Source organism: Podarcis gaigeae (genome assembly GCF_964106915.1).
Source record: "Podarcis gaigeae genome assembly, chromosome: 9".
NCBI classification, from domain to species: domain Eukaryota; kingdom Metazoa; phylum Chordata; class Lepidosauria; order Squamata; family Lacertidae; genus Podarcis; species Podarcis gaigeae.
In genome coordinates, this window is record NC_139685.1 from 19,600,602 (window position 1) to 19,617,165 (window position 16,564).

General features: G+C 41.0%; 1 protein-coding gene across 10 annotated transcripts in view; it reads left to right on the forward strand.

Moving 5' to 3' along the window:
- FAM114A1 (family with sequence similarity 114 member A1) overlaps nucleotides 1-16,564 on the forward strand; it is a 56,843-nt gene that overhangs the window by 38,391 nt on the left and 1,888 nt on the right. For 9 of the 10 annotated variants that reach the window (XM_083755000.1, XM_083754994.1, XM_083754997.1 and 6 more), the window contains 8 exons: nucleotides 1,952-2,086; nucleotides 4,345-4,497; nucleotides 5,389-5,512; nucleotides 6,413-6,498; nucleotides 7,231-7,407; nucleotides 8,883-9,022; nucleotides 10,340-10,412; nucleotides 14,893-14,946. In XM_083755000.1, the coding sequence (XP_083611126.1) occupies nucleotides 1,952-2,086; nucleotides 4,345-4,497; nucleotides 5,389-5,512; nucleotides 6,413-6,498; nucleotides 7,231-7,407; nucleotides 8,883-9,022; nucleotides 10,340-10,412; nucleotides 14,893-14,946 (942 nt within the window). The remainder of the gene's footprint in view (nucleotides 1-1,951; nucleotides 2,087-4,344; nucleotides 4,498-5,388; nucleotides 5,513-6,412; nucleotides 6,499-7,230; nucleotides 7,408-8,882; nucleotides 9,023-10,339; nucleotides 10,413-14,892; nucleotides 14,947-16,564) is intronic. The other variant, XM_083754998.1, reaches the window with a different exon arrangement.

Consider the following 16,564-nt stretch of genomic DNA (forward strand, 5'->3'; position numbering starts at 1 on the left):
AGAGTTTGAAGGGTTCCCAGAGTCAGGGGTGGGTGAGGAAGCCGACTCCGACGAAGAAGAGGAAGACGGGGAGAGAGACGGTACGCCGTGGCTAGAAGTGTTTGAATCCTCGGACGACGAGGAGAGTTCCTTCAGGGGCTTTCCGCCCTCACCGCCAGTGGGAGAGGAGGCGGGAGGGGGTGAAGGGGGCCCTGGGGGGGAGGTGGATGTCAGGGAACTGCCATCGGAGGGACAGGTGGTGGACAGGCTCCAGGAGAATAGGAGAGAATCTGCAGCAGAGGAAGGAACCAGCAGGGGGAGTGCAGGAGTCACAGCGGAGGGGAGGCTCTGGGATACTTCTAGTGAGAATAGCGAAGAGGTAACAAGGCCCCCGTTAGGAACTCCCACCCTTCGCCGGAAACTGTCACGCAGAGAGTCACGAAGGCGCATGTCCGTCAAACAGCTTTTATGTTGGCGTAAATTCCGTAGACGCCCACTGTCAGATTCTACCAGCGACTGACGGAGTTATGCTTTGGGGGCTCCGTTAGTGCCTCGGTTTGGATGACCAGCCAAACCCCAGAGGGATCAAGCTTTTACGCACAAGCAGCTCACTATCCCATCACAGGTAGGATATGCCAACTTCAAAGCAAAAAAAAAAAAAAAATCCTGTTAGGCAGTTCTCTCCCCCCCCCCCCCCTTGTGGGACACATCAGGCTCTCTAATCTACCCTGCGGACGACTTTGGAGTTTCATATCCAAAGCCAAAAGCAGCTGGACTCATCCTGATTTGAGTCTCTTATCCAAAGTAGCAGATGCTAGAGCTTTGTTTTGACTGACTATGTGTTATAAATGCTTCAGAGATTCACAAACTCCCAAACCATATTGATAGCAATAGAAGCTGTCATATCTGTGAATAATGCAGATGTTTCTATAACACCTTGTCAGGCTATATGTATGCAAGGCATGGGATTGATCATCTCAGCCTCAAACAAAGACAGCCTTAGGGCAGTGCAAGCAATTTATTATACAAAGTCTGCTTGCTTGCAGAATTGGCCAAACAAAGGCTGGCTCTGTGTGAACAGACCAAACGTTTGGGCTGCCAATCCGTCAAAATCAAAGATGGCATCCGTTGCCTCGTCCCTCTCAAGTGCTATGGATTTGTTTCTTTGCTTGCTAGCTTGCTTGCTTTGGAGATACCTCGCAGAATCTTGTGTGATCCAGTGAATATTATTTAAAGATGGAAATTTAAATGCCTATATTTACTTCCCACTGCTTTCCCTAACACATTTTGCCTTCAGGGAATTTCCACATCATGTTTTCTGCCATGGAGCCTCACCACATCACGGCAGAGGATTCTCAAGAAGGAGGAAAGTTTCTAGGGTATACCCTCTGTTCAAGTGAAACATTAGTCAGGTCTGATGGGTCTCACTATTGTCTCATGTGGGCTGAGATGGCACTCAATAAAATGGCCAAAGCTCCTCTGTGCATTGCAAGAGATGATCAGTCATGGAAATCAAGCCGTCTTTCAAATAAGTTTATTTTCCATTACTGATCTTCTCACCAAAGGACAAAAGACAAGCTGCTGCCTAAAACAAAAATGATATTAATAATTTTTTATGCCTGTGTTAGTGCTCCCTTGTTCTATTTTACTCCACAGAATGCTTTTCTTTTAATTAACTTAATGTGTTTAACCGTGGTACTTTTTCACCTGGAATCCATATTCAATATGAGAGATGACTAATGAAGTCATAAATCCTGCTATTTGCAAGGGGAGAAAAAGCAGAGGGTTGAGCAGTTATGAGCTGCAGATTCAGTGTTCCTATATAGCTTTATAGCTACATACTTAAAAGGTGTTTGGAACACAAAGCAAACTTATTTATAAAAGCCGTTAAAATTAGTGGGATTTGCTTACTTACGTATAATAGTGTTTAAAGTGTCCATAAACAAGCTTATTTCTCCTCTGTTTCGTGCAGGGCAAGAGCGTCTTAACTGGTGGCCTTGATGCTTTGGAGTTCATTGGCAAGAAAACTATGAACGTCCTTGCAGAAAGTGATCCTGGATTTAAAAAAACCAAAACATTGATGGAACGAACTGTTTCCTTATCCCAGGTGAAATAAGTCAGTTTTGATAATAATGCAGTGTTCGAAAGTGGTGTAGACATTTACGATGACTGTATAATTGACTGTGGTTTTGATTTTTAGAGGAAGGCTCTTGGAGTTTTGAAGAGCCACATAAAATCATAGAAGTGTAGAGTTGGAAAGGACCCTAGCGGTCATCTAGTCCAACCCCCTGCAATGCAGGAATCTCAACCAAAGCACCCATGACAGATGACCATCCAGCCTCTGCTTAAAAACGTCCAGAGGGTAACCACTTATTCACCATCAGTATGAATGAGTGAGGGTTGCTTAATAGGCTATTTTCTATGTGGCAAATTTTCACACAAGTTTCTCTTAGGGGGTTGGACTAGATGATCAGGGTCCCTTCCAGCTCTACAATTCTATGATTCTTGTTGCTGTTGTTTAGTTGTTTAGTCGTGTCCGACTCTTTGTGACCCCATGGACCAGAGCACACCAGGCACTCCTGTCTTCCACTGCCTCCCACAGTTTGGTCAAACTCATGCTGGTAGCTTCAAGAACACTGTCCAACCATCTCGTCCTCTGTCGTCCCCTTCTCCTTGTGCCCTCCATCTTTCCCAACATCAGGGTCTTTTCCAGGGAGTCTTCTCTTCTCATGAGGTGGCCAAAGTATTGGAGCCTCAGCTTCACGATCTATGATTCTATGGTTCATAAATTACGTAACAAACCAGTGCAGCTACCTTTAAACTCTTAAGAAAAAAAGAAACCTCCCATTTCAGGGGAGGGGGAATCTGTACTGGTTCTGTTGCCCTGTTTACACCTGTATATTTATGCATCGCCTAGAAGCTGCGGCTTGGGACAACTAACAAATGTAATAAATAATACCTACCAAAGTATGCCAGGCAGGAATTCACCCAGAACAGTGTGCTCATGTTGAACACACCATGTTTTCTTCATCATGCTGCCATCCTGCTTTGCTTTTCTCTGACCCCCTCTCCCCCAGCAATAGCTCACTGTGTGAACGCAAGGGGTTGCAATATATATTACTATCTGTCACATTTGAGCTTTGCACTTTCCACACCAGTCAAAGTGATAGATGTCTCCTGTGATATCCAAAACTGGCATGGAGACCCACTATATGTTTTCAGGAGTTTGCATGTGATACACAGTTTCATGTCTTACTTCCTCAGTGGCATTAATTTGCTGTGTTCTTCAATGAAGCACCTTTTTCAAGAACAACCATACAGCATGTTATAATCATGGTTCATTTAGTAATTCATGGTAGATTTGTTTCTTTGTTGCTGTTTTTTAACTGTTTATTTGTGTTCTTATCTCATATTTTTATTTTGTGAACTGCCCTGAGACCTTTTGAATAAATCTAATAAATAAAAATGAAATAAATAAATAAGTATTTTTAAATACAGTGGTACCTCTGGTTCCATACTTAACTTGTTCCGGAGGTCCGTTCTTAACCTGAAACTGTTCTTAACCTGAAGCACCACTTTAGCTAATGGGATATCCTGCTGCTGTCATGCCGCCGGAGCACAATTTCTGTTCTCATCCTGAAGCAAAGTTGTTAACCTGAGGTACTATTTCTGGGTTAGCGGAGTCTGTAACCTGAAGCGTATGTAACCCGAGGTACCACTGTATGGTGTTTTAATTCAGTGTCAAAATAGTTTTTGAGCTATGCTAACAATGTTTTGTCATAAAATTAAGAGCTAACTAACTGCTGAAATAAACAGAGTTTTTAGTTGGGAGGGTACCTGCTGCTCCAAATCAATGTTATAAAATATGATCAAAGATTTTAGTTCCAAAATGTAAAACTTGCTTCTGATGATGCAGTTGTGTATTATACTGAGAATGGGCTACAAAGAGAAACAGTGTAGTAAGCAGGCTGTTAAGTTGGGGTAAGGGTTGGAATTTTTGCTCTCCAAAGTCAACTGTCCCAAGCAGACAGACCCTTAAAAAAAAGAACAAAAACGAGAATCTCCAGTTTAACTACCAGAAAGCAAAATCACAGACAAAAAAAAGTGCAAGCCCCTTTAAAAAAAAAAAAGCAACAAGAAGAAGCAAGCTATAATCACCACTAATTGCAAAACTCGTACAGAGAATACTGTTTAAAATGTTTTATTAGACCTGTTGTAATACAGCGAAGCATTTTACCTCTGCTGGTAACATCTAACTCCAATCTTTATTCTTATTGCCCAGAGGAGCTGGGACTGAAGGTGATAAAATTTGTCAAATCTGCCATGCAACCAATTAACCAGCAGCTATGATCTATATTTCCACAGCTGTTGCGAGAAGCCAAAGAGAAAGAGAAGCAGAGGCTGGCCCAGCAAGTGACATTTGAAAGGACGGCGCATTATGGGCTGCTGTTTGATGAGTTTCAGGGTCTGTCTCATCTGGAAGCTCTAGAAATTCTGTCTAATGAAAGTGAAGCCAAGGTATATTGACTTTATAAATCAAGGTAACAGGAATACTTTCTGGGACATATTTCTCAAGAATATCTCCCAGTAAGATTGAAACCCTATCTCTAGCAAGCTCCTTAGGAGCAACAGTTTGCACTTATTTATGTAGTCATTTGAATTTATACCCTGTCCTAGCCTTCAGGCTCAGAGTGCCTTACAATATTTGAAATTTCTACACCATCTCTAGTACATCGTGCCCCACAGCCACCAACGTTGCATTGCCCCTGTATTTCTAACAGCTGTGCTCATTGCTTCCAATAAATAAGTAAAATATTTCTGGATGTAGATATATGCAGCTTGTAGGCTTTTGCAGATATAGATACATACAAGTACAAAGCATCTCTATTGCTCTAAATAAGTTCAGCAATTCAAGACACAACACTGGACCAGTAACACTGACTAACAGACAGATAGAATAACTGCAGACTACTGAGCTGAAATGCGTTAATTACAGATATGGTCAGGGCACTGAGCCGTTACCATAGTAACTGGCTTGGCGGACCTTGTACCTGTGATTAGCTCATCCATAGGTTGATTTACGCTCATGAAGGAAATTAACTCCTTCTCATGTTCCATTACTCCAGCACTATGCTATGTAATGCTACAGTCGGTATCACGTTGCCATTGAAGACAGTCCCACAGTGTTGTATTAGTGCAGCAGTTTAGGTTGGCCAATGGTATGGATGATGTAGACGCAGTTGGATGTATGGTACAAATTCAGCGCAGAATAGGGCTGACAGATGCAACAGGACACTGAAACTGTCTTGCTCCATTTTTCTTGCACATTATGTGCTGCAGATACACTGAAATGCTCAGGCCCGTGTGTGTGTGTGTGTGTGTTTATTTATTTATTTATTCTTCTTTTAGATACAATCATATTTAACATCCCTTGAAGGAGAGGAATTGGAAAAAACAAAACATGCTTTAATTGCTATTAAAGCAGTCTTCCTTCCAGAAGAGTCAGAAAATGAAGACAATGAAGGAAAGAAAGGTAGCTTCAGAATTGTCAGTGCAGCACATGCGTTATAGAGGAGTCTACATGTTTAATTAAAAACAATTAAATCAGTTATGAATGACCTAATCCTCAAAGTGATGTTTCTGAAAAACCTTCCCACTGAAGATACTGGTGTCCAAGTCAATATTTATTTGTTTGTTTCATAAAATCATATACCACTTGATTGTTTAAAAAAAACACTCAAAAAGGGTAAAACATTATCATAAAGAATATATGCGGCACAAAATCAAAGAGACTTACACATGCATACATGCCTTAGTAGAAGACTGTACCCACTGTTAGCAGTCTCTAGGGTTAGGAATAGCAAAACAAGGAATTATAGATCAGATCAGCATCAACTCACTGATGGGTTAGATCTAGGCACATTCTGATGTTGCCCAACCCCCATGTCAGGCGCGAGGCAGTGCTTCTTAACTGGCAGGTGCTCCCCTCATTTGCTACTGAGAAGTCATCTCAAGGGCTTTCACATCATCTTGGGGGCCTTGGGGCAGCCATTTATTCCCCAGTGCGAGCAGCACCTGACAGTTAAGAAGCCAATGCCTCATGCTTATAGCTGGGTTGGTGCCACTCTCTCTATATAAAGCTATATCAGAAATGTTGTAAGACAGGAAAATAGAAAACTGGTAACCAATCTATTACTTACGACAAGAACTGAAATTGCTTCCAAGTGGAAAGTGGAAACTACATCTATTGAAGAATGGCTTAGAAGGTAGAATAATGTGATGAGGAAACTTACTTATTTGCTAAGATTTAAGGAAGAGAGCAAGAAGAAATGCCTTTATAAAAAAAAATTGGATTCATGTTTTTTGGGAACGGAATATAACTATCAAAATATTTCAAGGGTCGTTTTTTCTTGTTTCCTTTTTACTTTTGCAGCAGATGCGGGAGATGAGTTTGTGACCATGCTTACAGAATTGCTCTTTGAATTACATGTTGCTGCCACTCCTGACAAACTTAACAAGGTGGGTGACTTTGTTTGCCTTTGGGGGGAAAGGATTCTGTCCTTCTTCACCAATTCAGTTCAAAAGTTGGGAGCATACTGGTTTTAAATAGCTAGTGTAGCACACTAGGAGGCAGAGCAGTAGTGCAATTGCAGCTTTGGTAAATTGGTGGCTGTAAGCCGAGAGAGTTGTAATGAAGAATTATGAGTTAAACCGAACATAATTGGAAAAAGAGGTTATCTGCCTGCACTGTAATTAATATGGCCACATATTGTTCACATCCAGAAAATAGGATTTCTTAGAAAAAGAGATCTTAATTGCACATTTCAAGTTTGTGAATCCTTATAGACTGTTTCTTCAGAATGTGACATAAAAGCTACTAATGTCTGAGGCCCAAAAAGTCTAAGTCAAGCAAACCCAAATTCTTTATTCAAAATTATGCAGGTCGTAATAACAAGGGGAGAAATCAAGCAAGAATGGTGAGACGTTTGGGGCTGTGAAAGACGTTCAAAACAATGAAGGAAGGAAAATAGCCACTAGCATTCTTCTGCGAATGCTTGTACAAACACTTGCAGAAATATTCATGCACTGCTTAAACAATGGATGCCGTAGTTTCATGCTTCCCTGAGACAGTTTTGGCCAGTGAAAAAAATCAGGCAGCCTCTTTCACACAGTACTCAAAATATGTCATTCTAATGCATATTGAAAGTCATTCTTCATGCTAGATTCTCTTTTGTTCTGATTCTTTTGCAGGCTAGAAAGAAAGCTTATGATTACCTGGAAGAAGCTAGACTCCCTGAATCTACAGAAAAAATGGAAGAGAACAGAGAAGAGAAAACGAAAGTAGATGAAGCGAACCAAGAAGGTGAAGAAAAGCCTCAAACAGGTGAATCTGGAGACACAGAAGAAACAAAGAACAAAACTGTAGAGGTGAGAGATGCGCAGATTTCAGTTTGTCTGCCTATCATCATATTTTGTTATTACATGTAAGTAACCATAGTACTAAGGGATGCGCGTGGCACTGTGGGTTAAACCACAGAGCCTAGGACTTGCCGATCAGAAGGTCGGCGATTCGAATCTCTGTGACGGGGTGAGCACCCGTTGCTCAGTCCCTGCTCCTGCCAACCTAGCAGTTCGAAAGCACGTCAAAGTGCAAGTAGATAAATAGGTACCGCTCCAGCAGGAAGGTGAATGGCGTTTCCGTGCACTGCTCTGGTTCGCCGGTGGGAAGGTAAACAGTGTTTCCGTGTGCTGCTCTGGTTCGCCAGAAGCGGCTTAGTCATGCTGGCCACATGACCCGGAAGCTGTACGCCGGCTCCCTCGGCCAATAAAGCGAGATGAGCGCTGCAACCCCAGAGTCAGTCACAACTGGACCTAATGGTCAGGGGGTCCCTTTACCTTTTACCTAACCATAGTACTGATTAAGTTGTATCTGTGTGATATATAGTTTGACTATTTCCAGGAGTGAAAACTGTCTCTGTCTCATCTGAATATAATTTCAAATCAGCTGGGTCACATCCATCACATTTAGCTTGAAAAACTGCCTATTATGGACTTAAGTAAGTGGGATTAAAATACATTTTCCACAAATCAGCAAGGAAGGTTCATGAACATAGCAGACTTAATGCACATACAGGTAAGAGTTAGGTGTGCGTCCTGTGCACATTCACATTGCAAGGCACATGCAGATCCATTTGAAATGTCCCTTCCAGATGTTTTGGACTACAGCTCCTACAAGCTGTGCTGACTGGGGTCAATGGAGTAATAATAATAATAATATTTTTTTATTTATACCCCGCCCTCCCCAGCCAAGGCCGGGCTCAGAGCGGCTTACAAGCAATAATAAAAACAAGATGAATGATTACAACTTAAAAACAAAAATAAGATACAACATTAAAATAATGGAACATTAAAATATTAAAATGTAGCCTCATCGCAGGAGGAGAAGGAAAAGAAAGGGAAAAAACCTACCAAGCTGTTCAGCAACCGCTCTCTCAATTACCTTACCCAAGTATGGAAGATTTGAAACTGGGCGGTAATTGGATAGGTCTAAGGGATCTAATGAAGTTTTTTTTAAGAGTGGACACACCACTGCTTCCTTCAGTTCCCCTGGGAATGTCCCCGTGTCAAGGGACAAATTGATAATTTCAACCAGGGGGGTCCGCACAACATCTGGACACCGAGTAGTAGTCCAAAACTTCTGGAGGGCACTAGGTTGAGGAAGGCTGCACCAAACAGTGGTAGTTGGACCTTTCTAAAATGCATACACATGGAAATTCTGCAAACCAAGGTAGGACCTGACTTCCTTTTTCCTATGGTATTTCCCACCACTCCCTTCTCCCCTTCTCCTTTTCTTCGTTGAATAATGCAATTCATCATCCTGAGCCTTTTGTTTTTCTTTCCAGGAAATTTACATGTTGTCTATTGAAAGCCTTGCCGAAGTAACAGCCCGTTGTATTGAACAGCTCCACAAATTAGCAGAATTAATCCTTCACGGACAAGAAGTTGAGAAGCCTGCCTTTGATCAAGCAAAAGTTCTAACAAAGTGAATATATTGCCATTCTGATTCTTTCAATGTGTGTGCAGTGCTTATTGAATGCTGCTCCTTGCAGAAGATGACATTCAGTATTGTTTTGTCTTTCTGCTGCAAGAATACTTCCATTACTGCATCATCGGTGGAGGAGTTTTGCAGGTGCTGCAGGTGGCAAATCCTATTTGAAACACATTTCTGCTGGTGCAGCACATCTCTGAATCACGTACCGAAGTCCAAACAATCCTAGGAATTCAATCAATTGTTTTTTAGAAAGTAATAACTAATAGAAAGTACAAAATCTATAAAATACCAAATCACATCATGAAATGAATCAATTGTTAATTATTAACACTGACAATCTAGAAACTAACAATCATATCAGGACAGAGATGTGGCAACATTCAGCTGTTTTTGCCACCTGTTTGGTAATAGATTTATTAGTCTCATCAAGGAAGATACTCAAAAGAGTATCCTTAGATTGACCAGGAAACCTAATAGAATCCTAGGAATGGAAATTGCTTAGATGCTCAAAATTCTGTTAAGAGGCTCTTCTAACCTTCTTCAAAGAGTTTCGCTTTTCAGTGTACTGGATGGTTAAGTCCAGTCAAAGGTGACTGTGGCATGACGAAATCCAGAGCACACAAAAACTCTGTTTACCTTCCCGCCGCAGTAGTGTCTATTTATCTATACACTTGCATTGTCATGGCAGTATGAGAATGCCCCTAGAATGCCTTCTTAGATAAGCTGCCATTCATTTCAAATCTAAGAACAAAGGAAACTGCCTTGTACCAAGTTAGACCATTGGGGGGGGGGTGTTTTAGCTAAGTGTTGTCTAGAGCAGTGTTTCCCAAACTTGGGTCTCCAGCTGTTTTTGGACTACAATTCCCATCATCCATGACCACTGATCTTGCTAGCTAAGGATCATGGGAGTTGTCATCCAAAAACAGGTGGAGACCCAAGTTTGGAAAACCCTGGTCTAGAGTGACTGGCAATGGATCACCAGAGTTTCAGTCAGGGGTGTTTCCCATTCCTATCTGGAGATTGCAGGGATTGCATCTGGAAGTTTCTGCAAGCAACTCTTGTGTACCATTGCAGAAATTTTAAGTCTTTTAGACTCAATATAACATTTCTCCTACTGCATAAATGATGTTGCTATTACCGCTATTGTTTCAGTAGCAATAAACATGTTTATGTTGGTATGCCCTTGACAGTACAATACTCTTATAGAGATGTAACATGGTGCATATATTGATTACAGCAGTAGCAGTTAATTCATCTGTGCTGTAGTGAAATAAATGTATTATTGATATTTTATTATTTCTTTAACAGTTTAACAAGTACAATGTGTAATGAAGTTTCTTCCCTGTCGAAAAATTTTGCTGATTTCTTAACTTCAGTTGGGGTAAGTTATTATGCAGTTTTATTCATTTACAAGCCACTTTTTAATCTCTTGAAGTCTTATTCCTTGGTTGAGTGAGAGAACCAGAAAGTAGGTACACAGAAATCCTATTTCCATTGATTATTGAACTTCACCACGGAGCCATAAGCATAAAAAATGCTTGGGGATCTATTTTAACTATGTCCTCTACTATGTTTGCCCAAGTTCTAGGTCTTCATTTTCTGTGATCTCTAGGTGCTGGGCAAGCGAAGTGTGAATGAGCCCTAGATTGTGATAGATATTATGGGACAAGACGAGAAGGTGAGCCCAGGGAATGGATTGAAAAAAGAGCAACTTCTTCTGGAATGGGGGTGGGGTGGGGGAACTCTGAGAAATGCAAACATCCAAGACTGTAACTAAAGATAGATCATGTCTGGACTATCAACACGATTTTGAACATATTAGTGCTTGAAAGGGACTATCTCTCAAAAAGATGAAAAGCAAAGCAGGGAAACTTTTATTTAAAAAATAGTTATTCCAGTGCAGAATTTCAACATGCTTCATTTTTGTTTGATGGTGGAATTTTAAACAAGACTCCTGTGAGCCATTTTCATCTCCCTTGCATCAGCAAGCATCTTTTCAGAGTTTCTTTTAAAATAACATAATTTAATCATATTGCTTTCACTCTGAATAATTTATGCTGGTGGCAAGTTACAGGAATTTGTCTATTTCTGCATTTTCTCTGCGTGTTTTATCATATTTCTCTGAGGCAGTCTTGATAAATATTTATATCAAACCCCAAAATCCATCGTGAAATATTAATCTGATCCAACTTCAGAACCAGGCATCTTACATGACTTTTAGTTTTGACCTTGGTGCCTCTGCACTTCAACAGTTTTGCTTGATTTAAGCACATAATTTAAAAGAGATTCATCTCTGACTTGCTGTGTGTTCATAGCAAACAAGTCCATATATAGCTATGCTACCAGACTGGAAGTTGGTGCTGAGCAGCAAAAGCTTTAGCCCTGGAAGTTGGGCAACTTCTTTCTGATGTGAATGTGCCTTTTAATGTGAAATTTCCTCTCTAGTAAGAGTGTATGTTTACTAGCCCTCTGAAAGACACCAAGGGATGCACATTTTACAGGTGTACATATATTTTTTACTGAGATACCAGTATTTGAATTTTAATGTAAAGTGAGTAGAGATCCACCTTGGTCACGTTGAAATTAATGCCGTTACCACATTCATAACCAGACATACAGCTGGGACTGCAAAGGACAGGATGGCATCTCTCCTATTCCATAAAGGTGAAACTCGAAAAATTAGAATATTGTGGAAAAGCAGTAAATGCTGCTGCCCCATTATCCAAGCACAGTGGACCAACACCAGCTGATGACATGGCTCCCCAAATCTCTTTTCTGATAAGAGCAGCTTTTGCATCTCATTTGGAAACCATGGACCCAGAGTCTGGAGGAAGAATGGGGAGGCACACAATGCCAGATGCTTGAAGTCCAGTGTGAAGTTTCCACAGTCTGTGTTGATTTGGGGAGCCATGTCATCAGCTGGTGTTGGTCCACTGTGCTTCATTAAGTCCAGGGTCAACACAGCCGTCTCCCAGGAGATTTTGGAGCACTTCATGCTTCCTTCCGCAGACGAGCTTTATGGGGATGCTGACTTCATTTTCCAGCATGACTTTGGCACCTGCCCACACTGCCAAAAGTACCAAAACCTGGTACTTTGGGATTACTGTGCTTGATTGGCCAGCAAACTCACCTGATCTGAACCCCATAGAGAATCTATGGGGCATTGCCAAGAGAAAGATGAGAGACATGAGACTGAGCAATGCAGAAGAGCTGAAGGCTGCTATTGAAGCTTCCTCAGCAGTGCCACAGGCTGATAGCATCCATGCCACGCCGCATTGAGGCAGTAATTGATGCAAAAGGGGCCCAAACCAAGTACTGAGAGCCAGCGTGGTGTAGTGGTTAAGAGCAGTGGACTCGTAATCTGGGGAACTGGGTTCGCTTCCCCGCTCCTCCACATGCAGCTGCTGGGTGACCTTGGGTCAGTCACACTTCTCTGAAGTCTTTCAGCCCCACTCACCTCACTTAGTGTTTGTTGTGGGGGAGGAAGGGAAAGGAGAATGTTAGCCGCTTTGAGACTCCTTAAAGGGAGTGAAAGGCGGGATATCAAATCCAAACTCCTCCTCCTCCTACTGAGTACATATGCATGCTTCTAATTCTCAGAGGTCCAATATTGCTCTATTTGCAGTCCTTGTTTTGTTGATTTCATTTAATATTCTAATTTTCTGAGATGGTTAATTTGGGGGTTTCATCAGCTGTACGCCATGATCACCACAATTATAACAAATAAAGGCTTGACATATCTCGCTTTGCATGTCATGCGTCTATCTCATATGTTAGTTTCACCTCTTAAGTTGAATTACTGAAATAAATGAACTTTTCCACAATATTCCAATTTTTCGAGTTTCACCTGTGTATAGCAACCAGAATTGCAGCATTATTACTTCAACATTGACAATGGGGCAGCAGCATTTACTGCATCTGAGAGCAGAAGGCTGGCTTAGAGGGTGGTGGGCAGTTCACATGGCAAACGCTGCTCTGTCCTTCAACATCTTACCACCACTCCCTGATCCCCAGCATTTGCTACTTGAGGTGGCCACCTCACATTGCCCAATGGTAGGGAAGGCCCTGTATACAACTGAGGCCAAAACTGTTGGCGGTGGTTGTTTACAGATGTGATCACTCTTACTGAACTAATTTTAAGTCAGATAGCAAGGCCAAGGAATAACTGCAAGAGGACCATATAAACCATTATGTAGATTTAGAGCAGATGAGGCTCCCCAGATTAATAGCATCTCCACACAACTGCTAAACAATGCTGTCATTTAATAACCACATTGTAACTCTGTCCTTCTCACTTCAAGAAAGCAGTTATTGAGAAACAATAAATATTTTTATTCTTTATCGCTATAGATCTCCTTCACAGTGTTTGCACTAACTATTGATTATATAAATCAATATTGTTTAACAGGCAATCATTTCTTTATGTTTCAGGGGCTTGTATATGCTGAAATAAACTAGGGGATGGGTATTGGGTTTTTTTAATTACTGACTTTGAAACAGTATTGTTGTTTTTATTATTTCAGGGCTCCCCCTCCCCCAATCTCTTTTTACAATCTCTTTGGGGCTGGCATTATTTTTAATAATAATCATCACAACAGCAGCAGTAGTAGTAATAATAATATTTGCTTAACACTTGCTGTGCATGGTGCTTTATAGAATAATGGTAAAAAGATATATTTGAACCCTGAGGGGCTTAAAATTTGACTAGGGAAAACAATAAATAAAGGGGGAAAGAACTAGTGGGAATGTAAATGAAAAGAATATGTGTTCCATTCACACATATTTAGCCTTAGTTTCAGTACAGGATGAAAAATAAGACTTTATAATATTATTTTAATAATATTTTTATTATTTATACCCCGCCCATCTGGGTGGGTTGCCCCAGCCACTCTGGGCGGCTTTCAACACATATAAAAACTTAATATAACATCAAACATTAAAAACTTCCTGAATCAGGACTGCCTTAAGATGTCTTCAAAGAGTTGGGTAGTTCTTTATCTCCTTGACATCTGATGGGATGGCATTCCAGGGTGTTCCATCATGGACAAGGTAGATTTGAAGGGAGGCAGATGTCACCAGGTAGGGGTTCTGGAAGGCAGTGCCCAGCACAAGAGGTAGCAACGGATGAGGCCACATCTTTTGAAAGTAATGACAAGAAACTTGTGCTGGATCTGGGAGTGGACAAGAAACCATTGTGGAGATTCAAACAGTGGTGGGTGGTGGTTTGGGGTACCATGGGGTACGGATGAAGGGAAATTGAAGTGGTACTACCAGAGCTAATCCTACGCTCCTCTTGGTGCATTTTCATCACATCAGCCTCCCTGCTGCTTTGCCTCTCTCCTTCCTGGTAAGCAGCAGCCAGTCGGCTATCAGGAGGTCAGGTGAACACCATTGCCCCACTGCTGGATTTAAAGGAGGGAGACTACCAGCAGTGGGCCAGAGAGGAAGAGTGGGAAAGAGATTGATGAAGCAATTTCTATCCACGACCTCACCATTGGAAAAATAAATACAGCTCGCTTTCTGGGATCCAAAGAAAGTTGGTTGTGTTGAAGACCAGTTCAGATTGCTGAATATCACCAGGATTTAAGCAAGGCTGAATTCCTTGAACTTGTTTCACAAAGCCTCTAGCATATTTTTGTCTAATCTTTTAAAAAAAACGCCCTTTCTGTATTTTTGCATCAGTGAAAATGGTATTTTGTATTTGACACTGAACATGTGCATATTTTGTTTATACAGTAAGCCAGCACCTTCAGAATCTCACTCTTCAAAACAAATGTATTACTAAAGCAAAGAAATGTTTTATTACCACTTTCTCGATGTGCCCCTAGCATTAAACCTTGCCTGTGTTTTCATCTGAGCAGAGTGACAAAAAAGCCGAAGTCCTTAACCCAATGGTCAACAGCGTACTATTAGAGGTAAGTGTGCCGCTATTTTACATAAGGAACCACTTTGCTGTCTTTTTCAAATGAAGCTAGCATACATTTATGTCCCTATGAAGAACCATAAAAAGTAATGGTTATCACTGTAATTCCGTGCCATTTCATAAACAGTGTCATTGTGTTTTAATCACTCATCTGTGAGAGTTTAGCCATAACAGCCATGCTGCGTTTTCTAGGAACATTTGTAAGACACGGGTGAAACACTTCTTCCTACCTCTTACCATAATGCATTGGAAAGAGCTTGCTGGACAATTTACAGTTAGTTCAGTAAGGTAGCTTTGCTTTCCATTAAAAAAAATTCCTAGAAATAGACTCAGAACCTTAATAAAGTTTCTGCTGCTCATAAATCACTAAATATAATCTCTGAACTAAGATGAGTGCTGGAGGACATGCTATTCAGTTCATGTTAAAATTTATAAATCAATCTTCATCTAGAAATGAATTTCTAGGTGGTATGCAAAGGAATTTGAAATTCCATGTGAAACCATGATTGCACTGTAAGGGCCTTTTGCATTATTTTGCCTCTAGAAATCTATGGTCCCTACAAATGTTGGTACTCTCAGAATTCAGACAGCAGATAACTGGCATTTCCATTGTCAGAAGTTCCAAAGGGAGGCAAACTAATGTTTCCATTTTATATATATAAATTGTATTCCCCTGGCTGTAATTCACTATTGGTGAAATGGCCATCAGCCTGTTACTGTGTCAACAGCAGGAGCGTCTACAATGTAGGACATGTATCTGCAAATTCTTGGGTAGGATTGGCTAGTGTTCTTAAAGTTTTTATAAAAATATATATAGTAAGCAAGACAATCCTTCGTACCTACTTTCTGTGCTCTGTTTTGAAGGCTTTGTTGTTTTGTCTGTCTGTGACTCAGAAGTTTATTATTCAGATGGGCAGCATTCCGGAGTAATTAAAGGGTGGTATTCAACTAAGTGTTACTCAAAGTAGCCACACTGAAGTTAATGAAACTTACATTATCATGTTCATTAATTTCAGTAGATCAAGTCTGAGTAACAGTTAGTTGAACAGCATTCTCGGCATACTTTTCTTCTTCAAAATCTCCCTGCTGGTGTAGGGTAGGGATTTGTATCAGAGCTGTGGCACAGGGGGAGGAGGGATTAACCAGCTTGACCTCTGTCATTTCCCGAAAATGGCCACGGGAGTGAGGAGTCGTGCCCATAAGTGTTCTCCTCCACAGATATTACTTGCTCTGGGAAAGGAATTTGGATTCGGACTGTGACATTGCGGAGAAATGGTTGGAATTTCCCGAGCCACAAACAAGCCCTCATCCATATCATTTCCCTCACACTGTTTTCTGAAGAAGAAAACCTACCCAATTATTTTGCAGCAAATGCCAGTCTTCCTTAAGCAAATACGTAATGTCACATACACAGTGTATCTGAAGGAGTGTGCATGCACACGAAAGCTCATACCTAGAACTAACTTAGTTGGTCTTTAAGGTGCTACTGGAAGGAATTTTTTTATTTTTTTTGACTATGGCAGACCAACACGGCTACCTATCTGTAACTGAAACATGTACACATGTTCAAATAACTGTGTGCATGTGCTTTGGAGCCTCATCCAGATTAG